The sequence below is a fragment of the Podarcis muralis genome, chromosome 5 (assembly GCF_964188315.1).
Source record: "Podarcis muralis chromosome 5, rPodMur119.hap1.1, whole genome shotgun sequence".
In the NCBI taxonomy this organism is placed as follows: Eukaryota; Metazoa; Chordata; class Lepidosauria; order Squamata; family Lacertidae; genus Podarcis; species Podarcis muralis.
The window spans coordinates 1,155,502-1,173,377 of NC_135659.1; the positions used below are offsets into that span (position 1 = coordinate 1,155,502).

The 17,876-nt window shown below is 47.3% G+C and overlaps 1 protein-coding gene across 1 annotated transcript; it reads left to right on the forward strand.

The window, feature by feature from the left end:
- Positions 1-118: 118 nt before the first annotated feature.
- UCK2 (uridine-cytidine kinase 2) lies at positions 119-17,667 on the forward strand. Its single transcript, XM_028732153.2, has 7 exons — positions 119-541; positions 7,095-7,254; positions 8,593-8,689; positions 13,418-13,560; positions 15,101-15,198; positions 16,179-16,227; positions 16,573-17,667. Exons 1-7 carry the CDS (start codon positions 416-418, stop codon positions 16,710-16,712), a joined length of 813 nt encoding a protein of 270 aa, XP_028587986.2. The 5' UTR covers positions 119-415; the 3' UTR covers positions 16,713-17,667.
- Positions 17,668-17,876: the final 209 nt, after the last annotated feature.

Here is a 17,876-nt window from a genome sequence, read left to right on the forward strand (position 1 = left end):
TCGGCCAATCGCAAGATTCCCCTGCCAGGACGCGGGGGAGGGACGGAGGGGGCCTTCCCCCAATCAGCGGCCTGGACGGTCGCGGCCTCGAGACTTGATTGGCCCGCCCTCCCATCTCCCGCCTCCCCTCGCCAAGGCCGGCGGGCAGCGGTGAGGCGCGAGGAGAAAGGCCGTTTCTGAGGCGCCCATAGACGCGCGTCTCCCGGGGCGGGAGCTGCCGCCTCTTTCGCCGACGCATGACTCTCTGGGCGCGCGGGCTGCACCCGATGCGGCCGAGGGACACGAAAGAGCAGCCAGGCCGCCCCGGGGACCTGTACACGTGACGGGCGCTTCCCACGTGCGTCAGGCGGGAGGGGCGGTCCTGCGAGGGCCAGGAGGCCGAGGAGGCGCCGGCCGCAGGCGAGCGGGAGCGGCCATGGCCGGCGACAGCGAGCAGGGCGTGCAGGGCCGCGGGAGGCCGCCCGGCGACGGAGCAGGCGGCGGCGGCGGCGGGGGGGAGCCTTTCCTCATCGGGGTCGGCGGAGGGACCGCCAGCGGCAAGGTGAGCGGGGGGCCGGGCGGCGGCGCGCTTCCCGCTCCAGGCGCCTCTCTGCACGCGCTCAGAGGCACTGTCGCCATCCAGATGGAGAGCAGCCCGGCTGGGGCGGCTCTGCGACCTCACCGGCGCCTCAGTGGTCAGGGAGGGGGGCTAGAGCGTCCCGCCACGTGCGCGCCCGCCCGCGCTTGAGGCCGGCTGGCTGGAGCCCGGGAGGGGCGGCCGGGGGGCTCGGGAGCGCGCGCGAGGGGGACCGGGCGGCCACGCGGCGGCCTCGAGGGCCGGGCTCCCGTTCTCCGTGTACGGGGAGCTCCGGGGCCAGAAGTGGCCCTTTGTCAAGGCAACAGCTGCGCGTGGAGCTCGTTGAAGTAGTGTACGGTAATAGCGAAAAGTTTCCCCCAAAATACAGTACAGGTACAAGGATGGCATCCCTTTTCCCTCCTGCCCCTTAGAGATTGGAGTGGTGGGAGGGGGGTAGGTTTGCCGGCCTGCCGGTGAGTTGCTGGGAGCAGGTGCTGAGGGGGGAGCAAGCTGCTATGAGCAACAACCCCGTCGGATCCTTGTGCAGCTAGCTGGGTGTCTCCACATTCCCGCAAGACAAAAGCCAGATCCCGACTATCCTGTTCTAGAGGAAAATAAGATCTTAGCCTGTCCTTCAGTGGCTAGAAAGCCCTCAGGGTGGCTTTGCTCTGCTGGCTTATCCTTTGGTGGCAGGAATATGGTCACGGACTGGTGGGATCCTTCTCTTTCTGCTTCTCCTGCAGCTGGACTGATGAAACTCTAGTCTTGTTTCTGTTTTCTCCCCTCAAGTCCTTAAGACCCTGCATGCTTGGGGGTTTATATACTGTATTAAAATAGCCACTTGAAAACTCTTGATACCCGCTCCCACATTTTTTCCAGGCTTTGTGTTGTTCCTGAGACTTGATAGTCTTGAAGCAAAACAGCATGTCAGAATTCTAGGTTTCATCTTGCACCTGCCCTTCCAAATAGCGGTTTGCGGTTTTGAGTGCTGCAGGTGCTTCCGTTCTGGGTTTCTCTGCAGATGTCGGGGGTGAAGGCAACACAGATGTCACCATTCCCTCAGCTTCTAAGAAACTTGAGAGCTGTTCCTCCATTTTTCTTAAACTACAGTGGTGCCCCGCAAGACGAATGCCTCGCAAGACGGAAAAACCCGCAAGATGAAAGGGTTTTCTGTCGCGGAGGCGCTTCGCAAGACGAAGTTCCCTATGGGCTTGCTTCGCAAGACGAAAACGTCTTGCGAGTCTCGCCATTCCTCCCCCCCCCCGCTTTCCCCCACTTTTTCAAAGCCGCTAAGCCGTTAATAGGCTTTTAACAGCTTAGCCGCTAATAGCGCTAAATCACTAATAGCGCTAATCCGCTTAGCTGCCAATGGGGTTGCTTCGCAAGACGAAAACACCGCTAGACGAAAAGAATCGCAGAACGGATTCTTTTCGTCTTGTGAGGCACCACTGTATTTACTGAGCTCTATTAGGAAAACAAATTAAGAGATGTTTTTAAATAGTGAGGTTTTTTTTGTTTGAAATCACAACTCCCACTTTTAACAGCTGAATCAAGTGGCCAGTAATTGTTTGTTTCCTATTAAATTGAATTAATTTGGCAATGATTTTTAATAATTTGAAAATCAATAAAAATAATTGAAAAAAGTAATTGTTTGCTTCCTGCTTAAGTATTTGACCAATAAGTTCCACCTCCCCAATTTTCCTTGTTTTCCAGTGCAAAGCAGCCAAAGTACAAGACAGATGTACTCATGGTAAAAATCAACAAGGTTCTCGTTGGGCCTTATATGTGAACCAAAAATAACAGCTAGCAAGGAAATAACATAAAGAGAGAGATCTTTAATCCAGGACCCCTGGATGGTTAAGTCCAGTCAAAGGTGACTATGGGGTGCTTTTCAGGCCGAGGGAGCCAGCATTTGTCCACAGACAGCTTTCCAGGTCATGTGGCCAGCAGGACTAAACCGCTTCTGGCTCAATGGGAAGCTGTGCTCCTAGATACTCTGCCAGTGTATGGAGAGAGGGGTGTCATGGTGGTGACTGCTTAGGACCATATGGCAGAACAAAATCTTGCTCCTTTCTAAGCCCTTTTCTAGGGCTGGGTGGTATCAATATAACATTCAGAATTGTTTTTTGAAGTCTGTATCATGATAACTGTTTAATAATTTATTTCTTGGCAATATATCACAAATCATGGGGGGGAGGGATGTGCTATACACATATAGCCAGCCAGTGCTGCTTTTGATTCCTGTGCAGTTCAGCTCTCTGCTACCTCCTGCAGGGGCAGTGAGTCACAAGGCACTGGCAAAAGCAGCCAGCAGAAACTTCCCTCAGGTGCTCTTGCTTTAAGCAGGCTAGTAGGTGGTGCACCAGGCTGGTAGGTGGCTTATGGAGATGCCGGTCTGAGCTGGTGGAAGCCCCTTTCCCCCTTCCTTTCTCCTGTGAAACGTTATTTACTTCAGAATAAAAACAAAAACTTTGCCCTACTGTTTAAGCTTCTTTCCTCACTTCTCCCCTTCTGCATGTTTGTGTGTGATAGTCTCCCCCCCTTGTTATCCTTCCCATTTTCTCCTTCTCACCCATGAACTCTCCCAATTCTCCCCTCCCCCCTTTGCTTTCTCACATTGTTTCACCAACCCTATACTTCCTTATGTGCTGCCACTGCTTCCTTTTTATTCCCTCCCACCTACCCCACTGGCAAAAAAAGGAAAGGGGAGAAGTGTTTTTATTTTCTGGGGGTGTTTATGTTGTTTGTTCCCCCTAAATAGTTCCCCTCCATATAAAAAGGAAGATTTTAGAAAGAGGTAAGTAATTTTTTTTTCATTTTTAGACCCGTTAGTAGTAGCAGTTGCCAAGACATTACCACATTTGCCTCTACATAGCTCCATCCTTATTTTAGACATTTTGATGTATTGGTATATCACAGTGTTGAAAACCAGATACCGCCCAGCTTAGCCAGTATTCCTTGGACGCCCTAACCCAGGCTTCCTCAACCTCGGCTCTCAATATGTTTTTGGCCTACAACTCCCATGATCCCTAGCTAGCAGGACCAGTGGTCAGGGATGGTGGGAATTGTAGTCTCAAAACATCTGGAGGGCCGAAGTTGAGGAAGCCTGCCCTAACCTGTAATCTAGGATGTGCTGTACACTTCTCAATAGTTGAGCAGAAAACAGTTTTATTGTTAGAGATTCTTGCTGTTAGTCAATGCTAAAAATAATTCCTGTACAATAGATTAAGAATCAAGTGTAATTTGCTCCTGGATACACAAGCTTCTGACATACGGAAAAGAAAACAGGAAAAACCCTCTAGCTAGGCTAAATGGAAGGCTAGAGTTTAACACACCTTATCTGAACTCTCTTTAAGCATTTTCTGCTGGTTTTCCCCTGTGGAGAAGTGATTTTTGGCTTACTGAAAATATTGAGATATCTAGGATATTAGTGTAGGTATGGTTGTGGACTAGTGTGTCAACTCTATGACAAATGGTAGTTGTCCACTGGTGAGCAGCAGCAGCAGCTCGTGATATTATATGAACAAGTTATTTCTAATGAGTCTAAACCACGGGTAGACAAACTAAGGCCCGGGGGCCAGATCCAGCCCAATCGCCTTTTAAATCTGGCCCACGGATGGTCTGGCAATCAGCATGTTTTTACATGAGTAGAATGTGTCCTTTTATTTAAAATGCATCTCTGGGTTATTTGTGGGGCATAGGAATTTGTTCATCCCCCCCCCCCCCCAAAAAAAAATATAGTCCGGCCCGCCACAAGGTCTGAGGGACAGTGGACCGGCCCCCTGCTGTAAAAGTTTGCTGACCCCTGCTGTAAACAGTTTAAAAATGAATGTCAATACAAAGTCCACCATCATTATACCCAGATGGTAGGGGGAGACTTGCTGAGAATGGGAATTTCTCCCGCTAACAAATCAATCATTCAGAAACAGATGGGTTTTAAATCCTGCCACAAGTTAATAAAATATTTGGGAGTGCAGATAATTAAAAATCTGTCAACTCTAAGGAAAGCAGGCTTTACACCATTAGTTTTACATGTACAACAGGATTTTAGATCTTGTAAAGACCTACATTTATCATAGTTAGGATGTACAGCTGCTGTAAATACAGCTTTCCTTCTGAAAGCTTGGTTTCTCTTTCAAGTGTTGCCTATCATAAAATTGTCAAGCTGGCCGGCACTCCAAGGGTCATCTAGCCCAACCCCCTGCAACGCAGGAATCTCAACTAAGGCATCCCTGACAGATGGCCATCCAACCTCTGCTTAAAAACCTCCCTTCCAGGAAGACAGTTCCACTGTTGAACAGCTCTTATGCTCAGGAAGTTCCTTTTAATGTTTAGTTGGGATCTCCTTTCTTGTAGCTTGAATCCATTGGTTCGGGTTCTACCCTCTGGAGAGGAGAAAACAAGCTTGCTCCCTCTTCCATGTGCCTCCCTTTAGATGTCACTCCCCTTCATGGTCATCTGTGAGGGGTTCTTTAATGGTGATTCCTGCATTGCATGGATTAAACTAGATGAGTCTTGGGGGTCCCTTCCAACTCTACAGTTGTGATTCTAAAACTTCCTTGTGTGGTTCAGGGAAGGAAGGGTTTCTGTTAAGCTTCATTGTTTGTACCCTACTAACTTATCCCCATTTCTAGGACACTTGCTTTAAGCTGTTACAGGCCTGAATGGGCTGTTGCCCTCTTCCCTCCATTTTCCTTGTTGTTTTTTTAATTTTTGTTAACTGACCCTAGCATTGTGTGTCAACTCTGTTGGGTTGGCAGGATTTCTTGTCTGTCTAGGCTTTCTGTAAGTTCTGGGATTTGTCAGGTTATCTTGGGGTGTATATTTAAAAATCATCTTTAATTTGCAGATTTAAATGCTGCTGTGTCTCCTGAGTATGTAGAAACCACTACCTTGTTTTTCGGTGGTTCCCTTTCACTTCCAGGCTGGCAGGTACTCAGTCATCAGAGTTTGCTATTAGGCCAGGGGCTGGTGATAATTGAAGGCAATTGAAACACCAACTGTTAACATGTCAGTAGAAGCAAAGGCGAATAGAGGAAGATTGAGGGGAATTTGCCTGTTTGAACCTGTAGCAGTTGCTGATATCCTGGAAATAGGAATTGGAATTGGGGGATACATCCCATGAGGTTAAAAGTCTCTCTGCTTCAGGACTGGCAGCCTTCTAGTACCATATAGCACAGTGGGGAAAGTTTTTGATTGGGTGAGAAAGGGAGAAAGTGTCCTCCAAGAGTGCCAGAAATGTACTGTGAGATGTTTGTTCCAGGCTGACTAGAACCCTGATTTGGAGCACTCCTATTGGGGACTAAGGATAAACTGCAATATATTGTAGGTTTCCTATGGAATTTATTATAATGACTATGCGGAAAGGTAACAGCTAGAGATGTTCTGGAAGGGGAGGAGGCAAATGTTGCTCCCAGCTGAGCCAGTGAAGTGAGCTTTGCTTCCGGTAGAATGATCACAAGTTAGGAGCCCTGCAGAAAGTCTCAGTAAGCTCTTCTGCTGTCTGGTAGATTTATCCTGTTCCTTTGACTAGTGTAGCAAACTGGAGTACTTACAATGAGACCTCCTGTCAGGAACATCAGAACAGGCCTGCTGTGACCTTGACCTGGCCTGGGCTGAGCCCAAGTCCCGTAAAATAGTGGAGCGTTCCCTGCTTGGTCATGCCCCCCCCCCCAAGTGCCCAGATATGATGTACTTGATGAGTGCTGGAAAGAAGGTTGCAGACTGAACTGGAAGCAAGTTGCACTACCCTTAGCCCAAGGTTGGGGAGGGATGGTCTGTTGACATTTGAAAGACCAGCAGGAGACATGAAATCCTTGCTGGGAGAGAAGCAGCTGGCCAAAGGACAGTCCAGTGGAAGAACAGAGCAGTGGGCCAAAGCCTATATAAGAATATATTTTCTGCCTATGATGACAATGCTCAGGTGTTGTCATTGCCTAATGCTCCAGCTACTGATTTTGAGATCCACCGATTTATATGTGGAAAGGGAAGCAGCTGAAGATACATGCCTGCCCCTTCTGTCAGCATATTTCTACTGGAAAGGAAAAGATGGGGGGGGGGGTCAGGAGGTGCTTGGATTGCCTTCCACCCATGGGGCACAAACCTGTCTCCTCCCTGACAAGGGAGCGGCAAGGAGATCAAATTAATTGTGGGTATGTAAGCTTGAAAGGGGTGAACTAACAGGAATGAAAGGACTGCCTGTTAATGAAGGACAAGTATGCCTGCAACATTTATAAAAGAAGTTTTACATGCTTGATCCCTGTCCTATGAACATGTTCCTGCTGGACTATGTGTTGCAGGGCCTTCACTTTTCTGTTCTTTCCAGGGGACACAGTTATATATTTGGCAGATGTTGCCAGTACTCCTTTCCAGAGGAGCCCCCTGCCCCTTGGAAGCTTGCGGATAAGTTGGGTCCTTTGCAACTGGAGGGTCAACACCTGTCAGTCCTTCAGTCCACTTCAGATTATGTTTCTCTCTCTCTCTCTCTCTCTCTCTCTCTCTCTCTCTCTCTCTCTCTTTCTCTTTGCATCTTTTGCAGTCCTCTGTCTGTGCCAAAATAGTCCAACTGCTTGGTCAGAATGAAGTAGACCATCGCCAGAAACAGGTGGTGATTCTGAGCCAGGACAGCTTCTATCGTGTGCTCAGTACAGAGCAAAAAGCCAAAGCTCTCAAAGGCCAGTTCAACTTTGACCACCCAGGTAACTCATCATGAAGCCTCTGAAGGGAGTAGAGGGGCATAGGCTTCTTCCTTAGCTTCTACTTAGACTTCCCAAAGACAGAACTGGGAAATTGCAATGTCAAAACAGCCTAACCTGCTCAAGAGAGATCATTTGAGAGCTGTTGAGAGGAGGCCCCACCTTGACAATAGGATAGATTGTTATTGCTGCTGTTGTTAATATTATTTAAATTTATATGCTGCCCTTCATCCATAGAGCTTAGAACAGTTCACAGCAAAAAAAATGCAAGATAAAAACACAAAATACATAAAAGAAGAAGAAAAACAAAACAATAACCCTTTCCCCTGCAAACCTCTTATGTTCATCCTGCTACTTTAAAATTTGCTTGGAGTACAAGCTTAACCAATTCTTTCTTGCCTTCAGCTAGCCAAGTTACATAATATACAATGTTCTGATCATTCATGATACTGATTATTGAAGTTATAACAATAAGTAGTGAATAATTTTTGATTATTCTGTAGATGAAGTGGCTACCTAAATTAGCAGGTTACAGGCCTCAGAAAAAGAGAGGTAGAGCTGATCCATAGCTATCAAAAATTAAATTAAAGCAATGATATGCAGTATAGTGGAAAACAATATAAAGCCAAGGTGAAACTACAATGAGCAAAGAAGCAGGGGGAGGAAGAACAAGGTAGAAACCAGGCCTCCTGTTGGCTCGCCCCTCCCCCCCAATTGTACAGGTACCAAAGCTGAAGAGGCCTTTTCACTCATTCCCAAGCTCCAGATTTCCCACTGCAGTGGAAAGTTCTGTGTAAACTTATTTCAGATAGAAAGGAACCATGAGAGCAAAGATAATCTTGTTCACTCTGATGAAAGGGCTGTTCCTCTCCACTGAGTGTGACAACCATTTCTCCCAAGCTTGAAACTACAGAATTGGAGAGGAATTATCTGGCAGCTACCCAGTGATTCCCCCCCACCAATACCCAGAGGCTGTTTGGCCAAGGCTCCTGGATCACCTTTGCCAGGTAGAGCCAAAATGGCAGGCCCCCCTCCCTTTCCTGTTCCAGAGCAGGAAATTGGGGGCTTTCTTGGCTGGTGCTGCAGTCAGAGCCCACTAATTCCAAGCCATCCTTTCATTCAGAGGCTTCCTTGGCCACTGCTGGGTAGAAACCTGGCAGGCACAATTTCTGGTTAGCCAAAAATTGTATCTTTCTCGTGATCCAGAAGACTTCACCTAACTAGGAAGGTTTTGTGGGACGTTTATGCTTTCCTCTGAGGCTTCCTCTGCCTCACTGGGGAGACCTACCTCACACTGAGAGACACAGCTGTTTAACTTCCCCTCTCTCATTCTTGCTACAGATGCCTTTGACAATGAGCTGATCGTCAAAACTCTTAGGGAGATATTGGAAGGGAAAACAGTTCAGATCCCTGTTTACGACTTTGTCTCTCATTCTCGGTAAGTCTGCTTCTCCCCTCTTTTGCTCTGTGCTTTGGATGTGGCGCTTTCCGTCTGCATTGCTTCTCATTAGCAGATCCTTCCAGTGAGCCCATGGTGGAAAACATTTGCATAAAATGCTGCATCTTGCCCCGAAACCAACCTTTAATATCTAATGGTCTAGTCGAAGGAAAATTGTAAAACAGTTCTTCCTACTTCCCTCCTGTTTATCAGCGGTAAACACTAATCTAGTGTTTGCTTTGGTAGAAGAAAACAGAGGTGGACTCCCATGTTGTGTCGGGTGCGTTCCCTGCAATGAAATGACAAGAAAGGAGCTGTTGCCTTCATTCAGTTTCACTATTCCAAATCCAGTGAATTGTAGCCTAGTGGTCTTCAACTGGTGGGTCGGGCCCCACACATGGGTCACACCCCGATCCAAGGCTGGTCGCGACATGAGCACCCCAGTATACAACTACATGGTAGAAGATTAAGAAATGGTTCCTGAAAGGCATGTTTGCTCTAGACGTGGGTCTGAGACGGTAGGAGGTACTTGGTCTAGAGTTTATTTTTGGGCAACTCCATGGCAATGATGACGACGAGACATAATTTCCTCTCCTCCCCCATTGCATCTGCCCTCTTCCTGCCAACAGACCAGAGCTATTCCAAATGATGAGGGGCCTTTTAAAGCTGGACTCCTCAGAGAAGTTGAGGGGATCATGGAAGCAGACTGTGAACATTGTGCGTGCATCTCTTACATCCTCTCAGTTTAGGCTCCTTTGGTACAGGTCCACTTATCAATGTGGATGGGTTCTTTTCATGTTTCTATGTTTGCTTTTTAGTTTGTATAACCTGAGGAGGTTGCAAGTTGTGACATATCAGCAGGGAGCTTTCCCTGATCTCCTTTTTGTACTGTTTTCTTAGAAAAGAATCCTGAATCCAGTCAGACTGAAAGAGTGTTAGACTCATAATCTGGTAAACCGGGTTCGCCTCTCCGCTCCTCCACATGCAGCTGCTGGGTGAGCTTGGGCTAGTCACACTTCTCTGAAGTCTTTCAGCCCCACTCGCCTCACAGAGTGTTTGTTGTGGGGGAGGAAGGGAAAGGAGAATGTTAACCGCTTTGAGACTCCTTAGGGTAGTGATAAAGCGGGATATCAAATCCAAACTCTTTTTCTTGACAAATCCAAGACTGTCCATTCTAAGCCCTACAGACAAGGATCATTCCCAGTAGGAAAAAATAAAAAGGAAGCAACTTTAGTTTTGCATTCCCAGATCCCACAGAACATTGTAAACTATCATTGGAGGCACAGTTGTGCAGTCTTAGCACTTGGGGAAGATATCAGTGAAAAATTTAACAGAAATGCCTTTTTAAACCAACAAATCCATTTTGGGGGGTGGGGAGAAGGCAGCAAATCACACATACAAATTTTATGGGTGTTGTGGCTGCATAATTCCATTACACCCAAATAACAGATTAATTTAGAAACTCAGAGTTTGCTTTAAAAACTGGGTGATGAAAGGTAGATGGTCCGGAAGAAAGAAGTGAACTTGAAATCCTATGTTTCTGGCACAAGAAGCTCTGCACTACTCAGGGACACCAGCTAGCAAAACTGAGCTTTATCTGGTGGTGAATGCAGACTGTCAAAAGTCACCAAAACTCCCATGCAGAGTCCCAATGAAGGGCACTTTTCCTTGCCAGTTTCTAACGTGCCAATAACTTTTCTCAGCCTGGGATGAAGTCTTATTACAAATAGAAGTCTGATTACAAATAAGCTGAAATCTTATTAAAATTAATGGACACAGAAATTGCAGTAAATACTGTGACATGGAAAGTTAACATTATAAGAAAGTAAGAAAACAGCTCACCCTAATAAAGCTCTCCACTATCAGGCAGGTGACCTGAAAACAGGAGACATTTAAATTTGAGGATGAGAAAATCCAAAGAAGTCAACCTGAAAGTTTTCTTAATTAAATGGATCAGGGAAGTATGCCTGGACATTGTCAGGACTGGTCGTTGTCCTCTTCAGATCACCACAGAAACGCTTCTTGTTCTTTTATAAAACTTTTTATTGCGTATTAACAAAACATTCTTATAAACAGTTCTTAACTCTTCTTCCTCAGAGTCCCTTCTTTCAGCTACCTTCTGAGCTCTGCTTCTCCATGACCAGCCCCTCTCCAAATGGCGAAGGCGCCTTTCCCTTCGCTTTCCCGCTCTTTTCCCTACCTTCCTGGCTAGAGCTGGCTTGTCTCTCCCCTCCTCCGAATCTGAGCTAGAACTGAACCCTGGCCTTTCCTGGGAACAGCCGGTCCCTCCCTGTTGTTCCTCTTGCTCCCTTCTATTAGATTCACTGCTCTCCTCCCCCCCCCCCTTGGGGAATGCTTTCTCCCTCTGAGAAACTGAAAACCTCTAACTCTTCCCTGACAGACATGCAGTGGTAGAGGAAGACATAAAATAACTAATTAAACTCTAGGACCAAGATCTCAACAGGCAGACCAACAGGCAGTCTTGATACATTTCACTAGGTACCCTTTCAGGCTAGAGGAGATGAGAGTCAGAACATCTTGTGCAACTTGGATTGGGTCCCAATTTCAAATGTATCAGGATCCTTGCCCTGAAACTCCAGAAGCACAAATCTCACTGCCATTTCACAGAAGGCCTTTGTAAAGCAAGACCTGCTTCTCACTGGGGCTTTGCATTTAAGCTGCTGTTTCTCAACAAATGAAGTGGCACAAACTGCAGGGATACTGGAAGCACTGGACATTGAGGTACCACATGAAAGAGGTTATTACAACCTTGATCCCTGTATGGGACAGCTCGGGCTTCCCCCGCCACAGCCCCGCGCCGGGGCTGCATTGCAGGGGGTTGGGCTAGATGATCCTCCAACTCTGATTCTATGATTGTAACTTATTTGAGCAGAAAGGTAGCCCCAAAAACCTGGAGATAGCATTTGTGGGAGGAGGGGGAGGAGAAAAAACTGAGATAAGAGAACTAGAGCCCATAATCTCTGGCAGCTTCCTCCTTTAAAGGAGAATAGTGTCACCTGTCTTCCTCTTTGGGGGAAAAAGTTATAGATATTTCCAATTAAAGACCTTTCCCAGTGGTCTCCAGCTCCTGTCTTCTCCTCACCCTCCCTGCCCCACCACCTTTTACAGTCGTACCTTGGAAGTCAAACTGCTTCGTTCTCGAACGTTTTGGCTCCCGAATGACAAAACCCGGAAGTGAGTGTTCCGGTTTTCAAATGTTCTTTTGGAAGCCAAACATCCAACAGGGCTTCCGTGGCTTCCGATTGGCTGCAGGAAGCTGCGCTTTGGTTTTAGAATGTTTTGGAAGTCAAATGGACTTCTGGAACAGATTCCGTTGTTCCAATACTTTTGTCCAGTGCTGATAAAAAATATTTGAACATGCAGTGTTAAGGTCTCTCACCACTATTCAAGTTTAGATTACAAACACCTTCCGGATTTGTTATCTTTGCTTATGAAACCAAGGATCCATGGGTAGTGCTGTAGAAATAAACAAAAACCACTGGAAACATCTAAAGTAATTTTTAGTGACATTTCTGATGCTAAAATTCAGTACTTAGATTCTTTAGTCTTATAATTCTGTTGTTTTTGTAGTGTATGGCTCAAGACATAGGTAAAGGTAAAGGGACCCCTGACCATTAGGTCCAGTCGTGACCAACTCTGGGGTTGCGGCGCTCATCTCGCTTTATTGGCCGACGGAGCCAGCGTACAGCTTCCGGGTCATGTGGCCAGCAGGACTAAGCCGCTTCTGGCGAACCAGAGCAGTGCACGGAAACACCGTTTACCTTCCCGCTGGAGCGGTACCTATTTATCTACTTGCACTTTGACGTGCTTTCGAACTGCTGGGTTGGCAGGAGCAGGGACCAAGCAATGAGAGCTCACCCCGTCACAGGGATTCGAACCGCCAACCTTCTGATCGGCAAGTCCTAGGCTCTGTGGTTTAACCCACAGCGCCACCCACGTCCCTTGGCTCAAGACATACTACCTCACAAAATGTTTGAAAAACAGAATATTGGGATGCCTTCAAACTTGCACATTTGTTTGGGCACAAGCTTTTATGGACCAAAGTTCATTTCATCAGTTATATGTCTCTCACTTGAGGATTACTCTGCACCCATCTAAGAATCATGCGCATATCTGGTGCCTTAAAAGAAGCAGCTGAGAACTATAAAAAGTTTGCAACAAAAGTCTTGAACTCTTTGGAGGAGTGACTCCATGTGTCAAAAATGAGGCTGCTTCCTGCAGATCTTTTGTCTGTTCCTAAACTACCATTTTTAGTTCATGGATCTGTTTGAGAACTTTCGAGTCCTCAGTTGTAGTTCACGGGCATACTGAGTTCTGAGTGATAGGCTTGGGAAAAAGAAAAAAACAATCCTTTATGTGCTCACCCCTTCCTTTTCTTGAAGTTAAACCAATCAAAGTCCACAGGTTTTCTCACTTATTTCTTGGGCTGAAAAGAATTCTCAGGAAATTGCAGACCTATGTGGCAGTCCTATGAGGATGGAGCAACAAACTGCTCCCAATCATTTTATTTATATAAATAATTATATGCCATGTTTTGTCTCCATGTTACCTAAACATATACAAATAAATAAAACTAATTTAAATGTGAACAATAGCCTAATAAAAAAAAACAAAAACAGGAGCATCATAAGAGCTTTGGATCAGACCCTGTTGTCATCTGCATGGCTTTCCTGACCATATATTAATCTCTTTTGCGCCTATTAACAGCAAAGAAGAGGCAGTGACTGTGTACCCTGCTGATGTGGTGTTATTTGAGGGCATCCTGGCCTTCTACAACCAAGAGGTTCGGGACCTATTCCAGATGAAGCTCTTTGTGGACACAGATGCAGACACCCGACTCTCCCGCAGGGGTAAGTTGGTAGTCTTTTCAGATGAAGAGGGGAGTAAAAAAGTTTATTTTAAAAATTAAATGAAGTTCACAACAGTACAAAAGCAAAGCATTGCACTTGAGGATAACGTGGTGGTGGTGGTGAGGGAAAACCTTGTTTTCCGATAGTTGTCAGGCTTCCATGTTGGCTGATCTGAGCTTTCTGCTCTCCTACTTTCAATGCCCACCGGGTTCTGGGGGGTGGGGGGTGGAATGCTTTCTAAAGACACTGAGTCTTGTCAGCTGTCTCTCCCCTGGTGCTGCTGCTGCTTCCTATTCCTCTCCCAATATTTCCCAGCTTCTCCCCTCTGCAGCCTTTCAGCTGTGACCTCTCGCAAACTCCTGTTGTCAATCTACGCTGTCTCCTCCTTCTCTGGTAGGTTCAGGTGGAGGAGGTGGTATCCACCATTCCTCCGCCTCCTCTACTCAGTCCCTGACAAGAGTGGAGGAAGGGGGTACTTTGTGGGTTGTCATTACCCACCCTTTCGAAAGGGTACATCTAGGGGCGGGGCAGCCCCCTTGCCCGTTCAACTTCTGCCAGCTCCACTGCAAGACACTGTTGCTTCCTCTGCTAGCAGCCCCCAGGCACAGCACAGAAAAGTTGGGAAAGCCATTTTGAAAAACCTTTACTTTGACTTCCTACACTTAATCTCTTCCTCCGCCCCCTGCTTTTTGGCTTCTGCCTCCAGCAGTAGTTTTCTCTCTCCCTGCCCTCTCAGCTGCCTCCTTCCCCCAGGGCCTTGCAAACCTCTGGAGGCTCCTGGTGGTTCAGGGTGGAGGAGGTGGAAAATGGATGGAGAACGGTGGAGCATTTACAGTGAAGATGGAACTCGCCTGGATGAACATTGGCCCCCTGTGGCGCCTGTACAGGGTACCCCGGGAGTTCCTCACCCCAGGAGGTTACTCCCTGGCTGCAGAGTTTGTGGGGCACCTGCAAAGGCCCATTTGGGTGCTGTCACCCCCTGGGATGTGACTTTTGCCCCCGAGGGGCTAGCCTGGCTTGTATAGGCTTTGGGCCTCCCCTTCCCTCCTGCAGACCCCATGGTCCAGCAGCATCTCCCAGTTGGGAGGGGCAGCAGCTTCCTCATGCGAGCAACCTGGAGGCGGGCACAGCTAAGAGCTGTTGGGGCTGCCGAGCCCACCGTCTGTGAAGGCTACTGTTCAGCACCGTGGGAGTGGCCCTGTGGTGTCTTACATGCATCTTGTTCCGCATTGCAGAAGTCTCATACTCCTTTCCAAGCCGGCTTTGAGTAGCGCAGTGTTGTATCCCCCCCCCCCCCAGCACAAGTTCCTGTTCTTATTAACTTCTTGGGCGGGGGGACGGGACACTTTGGTATTCAAGTTTTATTTCCTTTGTTTAAAGAAAAACTATCTCTGTAGTTTAAGCCTTGCTCTTTGCAGAAAAAGAAAAAGCAAGCCGCTTAGAGCACCATATTCTGCTTGGCTGGGCAACCTGTCAGTGTAGCTGTGTTCTAGCTCTGCTGCTGTCAGTCTCCTCCTCATGGTTTCTTTCCCCCCTGCAGTTCTCCGAGACATAAGCGAGAGAGGCAGGGACCTGGAGCAGATCTTATCTCAGTATATTACATTTGTGAAGCCAGCCTTTGAAGAATTCTGCTTGCCTGTGAGTAAAGGATATGGTAGCCCCAGGGCTTTTGCATCTCTGTCAGTGCTGGGCTGGCCTCTTTGTGAGTGCCTGGGAGGCTCACAAGGGGGAAAGATTTGTTGGGTGCTTTCTCTTCCCAGTTAGAGCTTTGTATTCCTGTCCATGAGAGAGATTAACTTTGGATATTTTTGTGCTGGACATTCCACAAACAGGTGCTCAAAATAAATTGTGGCATATGAAGTTGGTTTGTTGCAGGCTCTTTGCACTTGTCACAATTTCTCACACTTTTATCTGTTACCATAAGGGCTGAGGGCTTTCTGTGAATGCATCCCTGCTGCAATTCCAGGGTCTCTTTCTGCAGAGCTTCCTCAAGTGATCCTGCAACAGCTGCCATATTATTTAAGTTTTGTCACACTTGAAAGATGTAACAAATGTATCATGGCATAACCTTCCGTAGACTAGATACTGTGTAAAAGTGCACACAAATCCATATCTCATGGGTGTGCATGTTTTTTCCTTGTTATATAACTTTATTATCATTAATAATAATAACTTAAAATTAATTTTCTCTATGTCTCCAGTTTAGGGAAGGGCTATCAGTGGCTACTCCGCACTGTGTGTGTGTTCTGTCTCCACTGTGAGGCAATATGTCTCTGAATTGCAGTTTCTGGGAATGACAGGTGGAGAGAGTTATGCTCTGGCTCTGGGAGGCCACTGTGAGTGCTGGACTAGTTGGGCCTTTGGCCTGATCCAGCAGGCTCTCCTTATGTACTTAAGGGGCCACAAAGTCTCCTCTTTCTTGCTGTGAAATGTGGAAGCTGGCAGCAGTTCTGCCAGGGGAAAAGGGGAACAAGGAAAGGTGTTTTCAGCATTCATTACTTCATCAGCTGTTTGAGCTGAGGAGAAAAAATTCTAAAGCAGTTCTCTCAAACGGGTATGGGTAACAGCTCTGGATTTCATCTGCAGCACCCTGTAATGTGATTTTATCTTTCTGGCAGACCAAGAAGTATGCTGATGTGATTATCCCAAGGGGCGTGGATAATCTTGGTGAGTAGTTGACGTTCCAAGTACAATACTTGCTTTTGACTTGTGCAGCTGTTTCTGGAGAATGTGAAACTGGAGAGGGTAATTAGGAGGATTTGGCTTTCTACAGCCTTGGAAACAATGCAACAATTCCTTTTCTTATTCCTGCATTGCAGGGGGTGGGATTAGATGACTCTTGGGGTCCCTTCCAACTCTGCAAGAAAAGGATAGATTTGTTGAGAGGGGACCATGGTGTGGAGTAGAGCTGCTGAGATGTTGAGTATGTGTGGAGGGCGATGAGGCATTTTGAAGGAAACTTGGGACTCTATGCGGACTATATTCTAATCACTCCTCCTCTTCTCTGCCCAGTGGCCATCAATCTGATTGTGCAGCACATCCAGGACATTCTGAACGGAGGCCTTGGCAAGCGCCAACCCAACGGCTGCCTGAATGGCTATACTCCTCCCCGCCTGCAGCAGCACTCAGAAGCAAGCAGCCGGCCACATTGACCTCAGGGCTGCTGCCTTAGGAACTGAATGCCCTTGGTTCCTGCCCTGTATTTACAGCCCCATGTACAAACACGCTTGCCGGGCTTGGTGGCTTCTTTTCTGACTGATGGATAGATTGATGAGTCTGTGCTAAGGACTCTTGCTTCCATGGTCAGATTTTGCCTTCCTAGGGTGGCTCTGCTCCAAACTCCAACACGGGGCAATACATTCCTACAGTGAGGATGCTGATGATTTCTAGGTTTTGTGGAATGGAAAGGTGGCATCTCTGTCTTTGGGGAAGATAGTGCTGTGTGCAAGGCATTGGGGGAAGGAATTGAACCAGAACTGGGTGCCCAAATGGCTCTGCCACTAGCTTCATATCACATCTGGACCTCAGGTTTGTATTATCAGCTAAGAAGGGAGGGAAGGGGGTAAGGAAAGCACCATTTTTGGCTTGTGCTTTCAGAAATGTAGATCATTGGGCTCTGGTATGATGAGAGATGGGGGAGCTGTTAAGAGAAAAAGGTTTCAACTGAAGTCTCACCTGGGCTCAGAATGCCCGTTTTCATCCCCCTACTGCTGAGCAATAGTTTTGCAATGGGCTAATCTTAAAAGTGATGAGAGCAAGGCAGACACAGCTCCCGAGTGCTGCTTGGCTTTAAGCCTGCACCCATGTGACTATATGGCCACATACTCTCTGCCTTCCCAAGTATTCCTGAGCCAGCCTCAGAACTGGTATTCATCTGATGCCTTTGGATCACCAGAAGTTCTGCATGTTCATCCTAGTGGTGCTAAACTCAAGAGTGTTGTGTGTCCATCCCAGCCAGGGAGCAATGTATAGATACTGACTTGGATGAGCAGGGCTAATAGTGAGCATTTCTGACTGGGCCCTGGGATTGAATGGGGAGTGACCAGGACACAGGAAAAGGGGTGTGTGTGCCATGGTGCTCAGTGTAGGGTTGTGCTGATACAGATTGAAGCAGTCAACAATGTTTTCTACCACCCCCACCCACCTTAATGGTGTGGCTGGAGAGAGAAGGTGCTTGTATGTCCTCTGGTGTTTTGGGTCCTGGCTGGCTGACAAGCCTCAGATAAATATTAGCAGCTTCCTGCTCCTGTCCTAGAAGGGGAATAGGAAGAGCCACTTGTTTTGCCTGCAAGTCTAGGAGGCTTGTTCTTCAGGGT

What these genes read in the sequence shown, in the direction of transcription:
- UCK2 (XM_028732153.2), top strand. Translation starts at nt 416, where the DNA reads ATGGCCGGCGACAGCGAGCAGGGCGTGCAGGGCCGCGGGAGGCCGCCC. An exon ending in GAGGGACCGCCAGCGGCAAG is followed by an intron (nt 542 to 7,094) that starts GTGAGCGGGGGG and finishes CATCTTTTGCAG; the next exon opens with TCCTCTGTCTGTGCCAAAAT. An exon ending in TTGAAGAATTCTGCTTGCCT is followed by an intron (nt 15,199 to 16,178) that starts GTGAGTAAAGGA and finishes TCTTTCTGGCAG; the next exon opens with ACCAAGAAGTATGCTGATGT.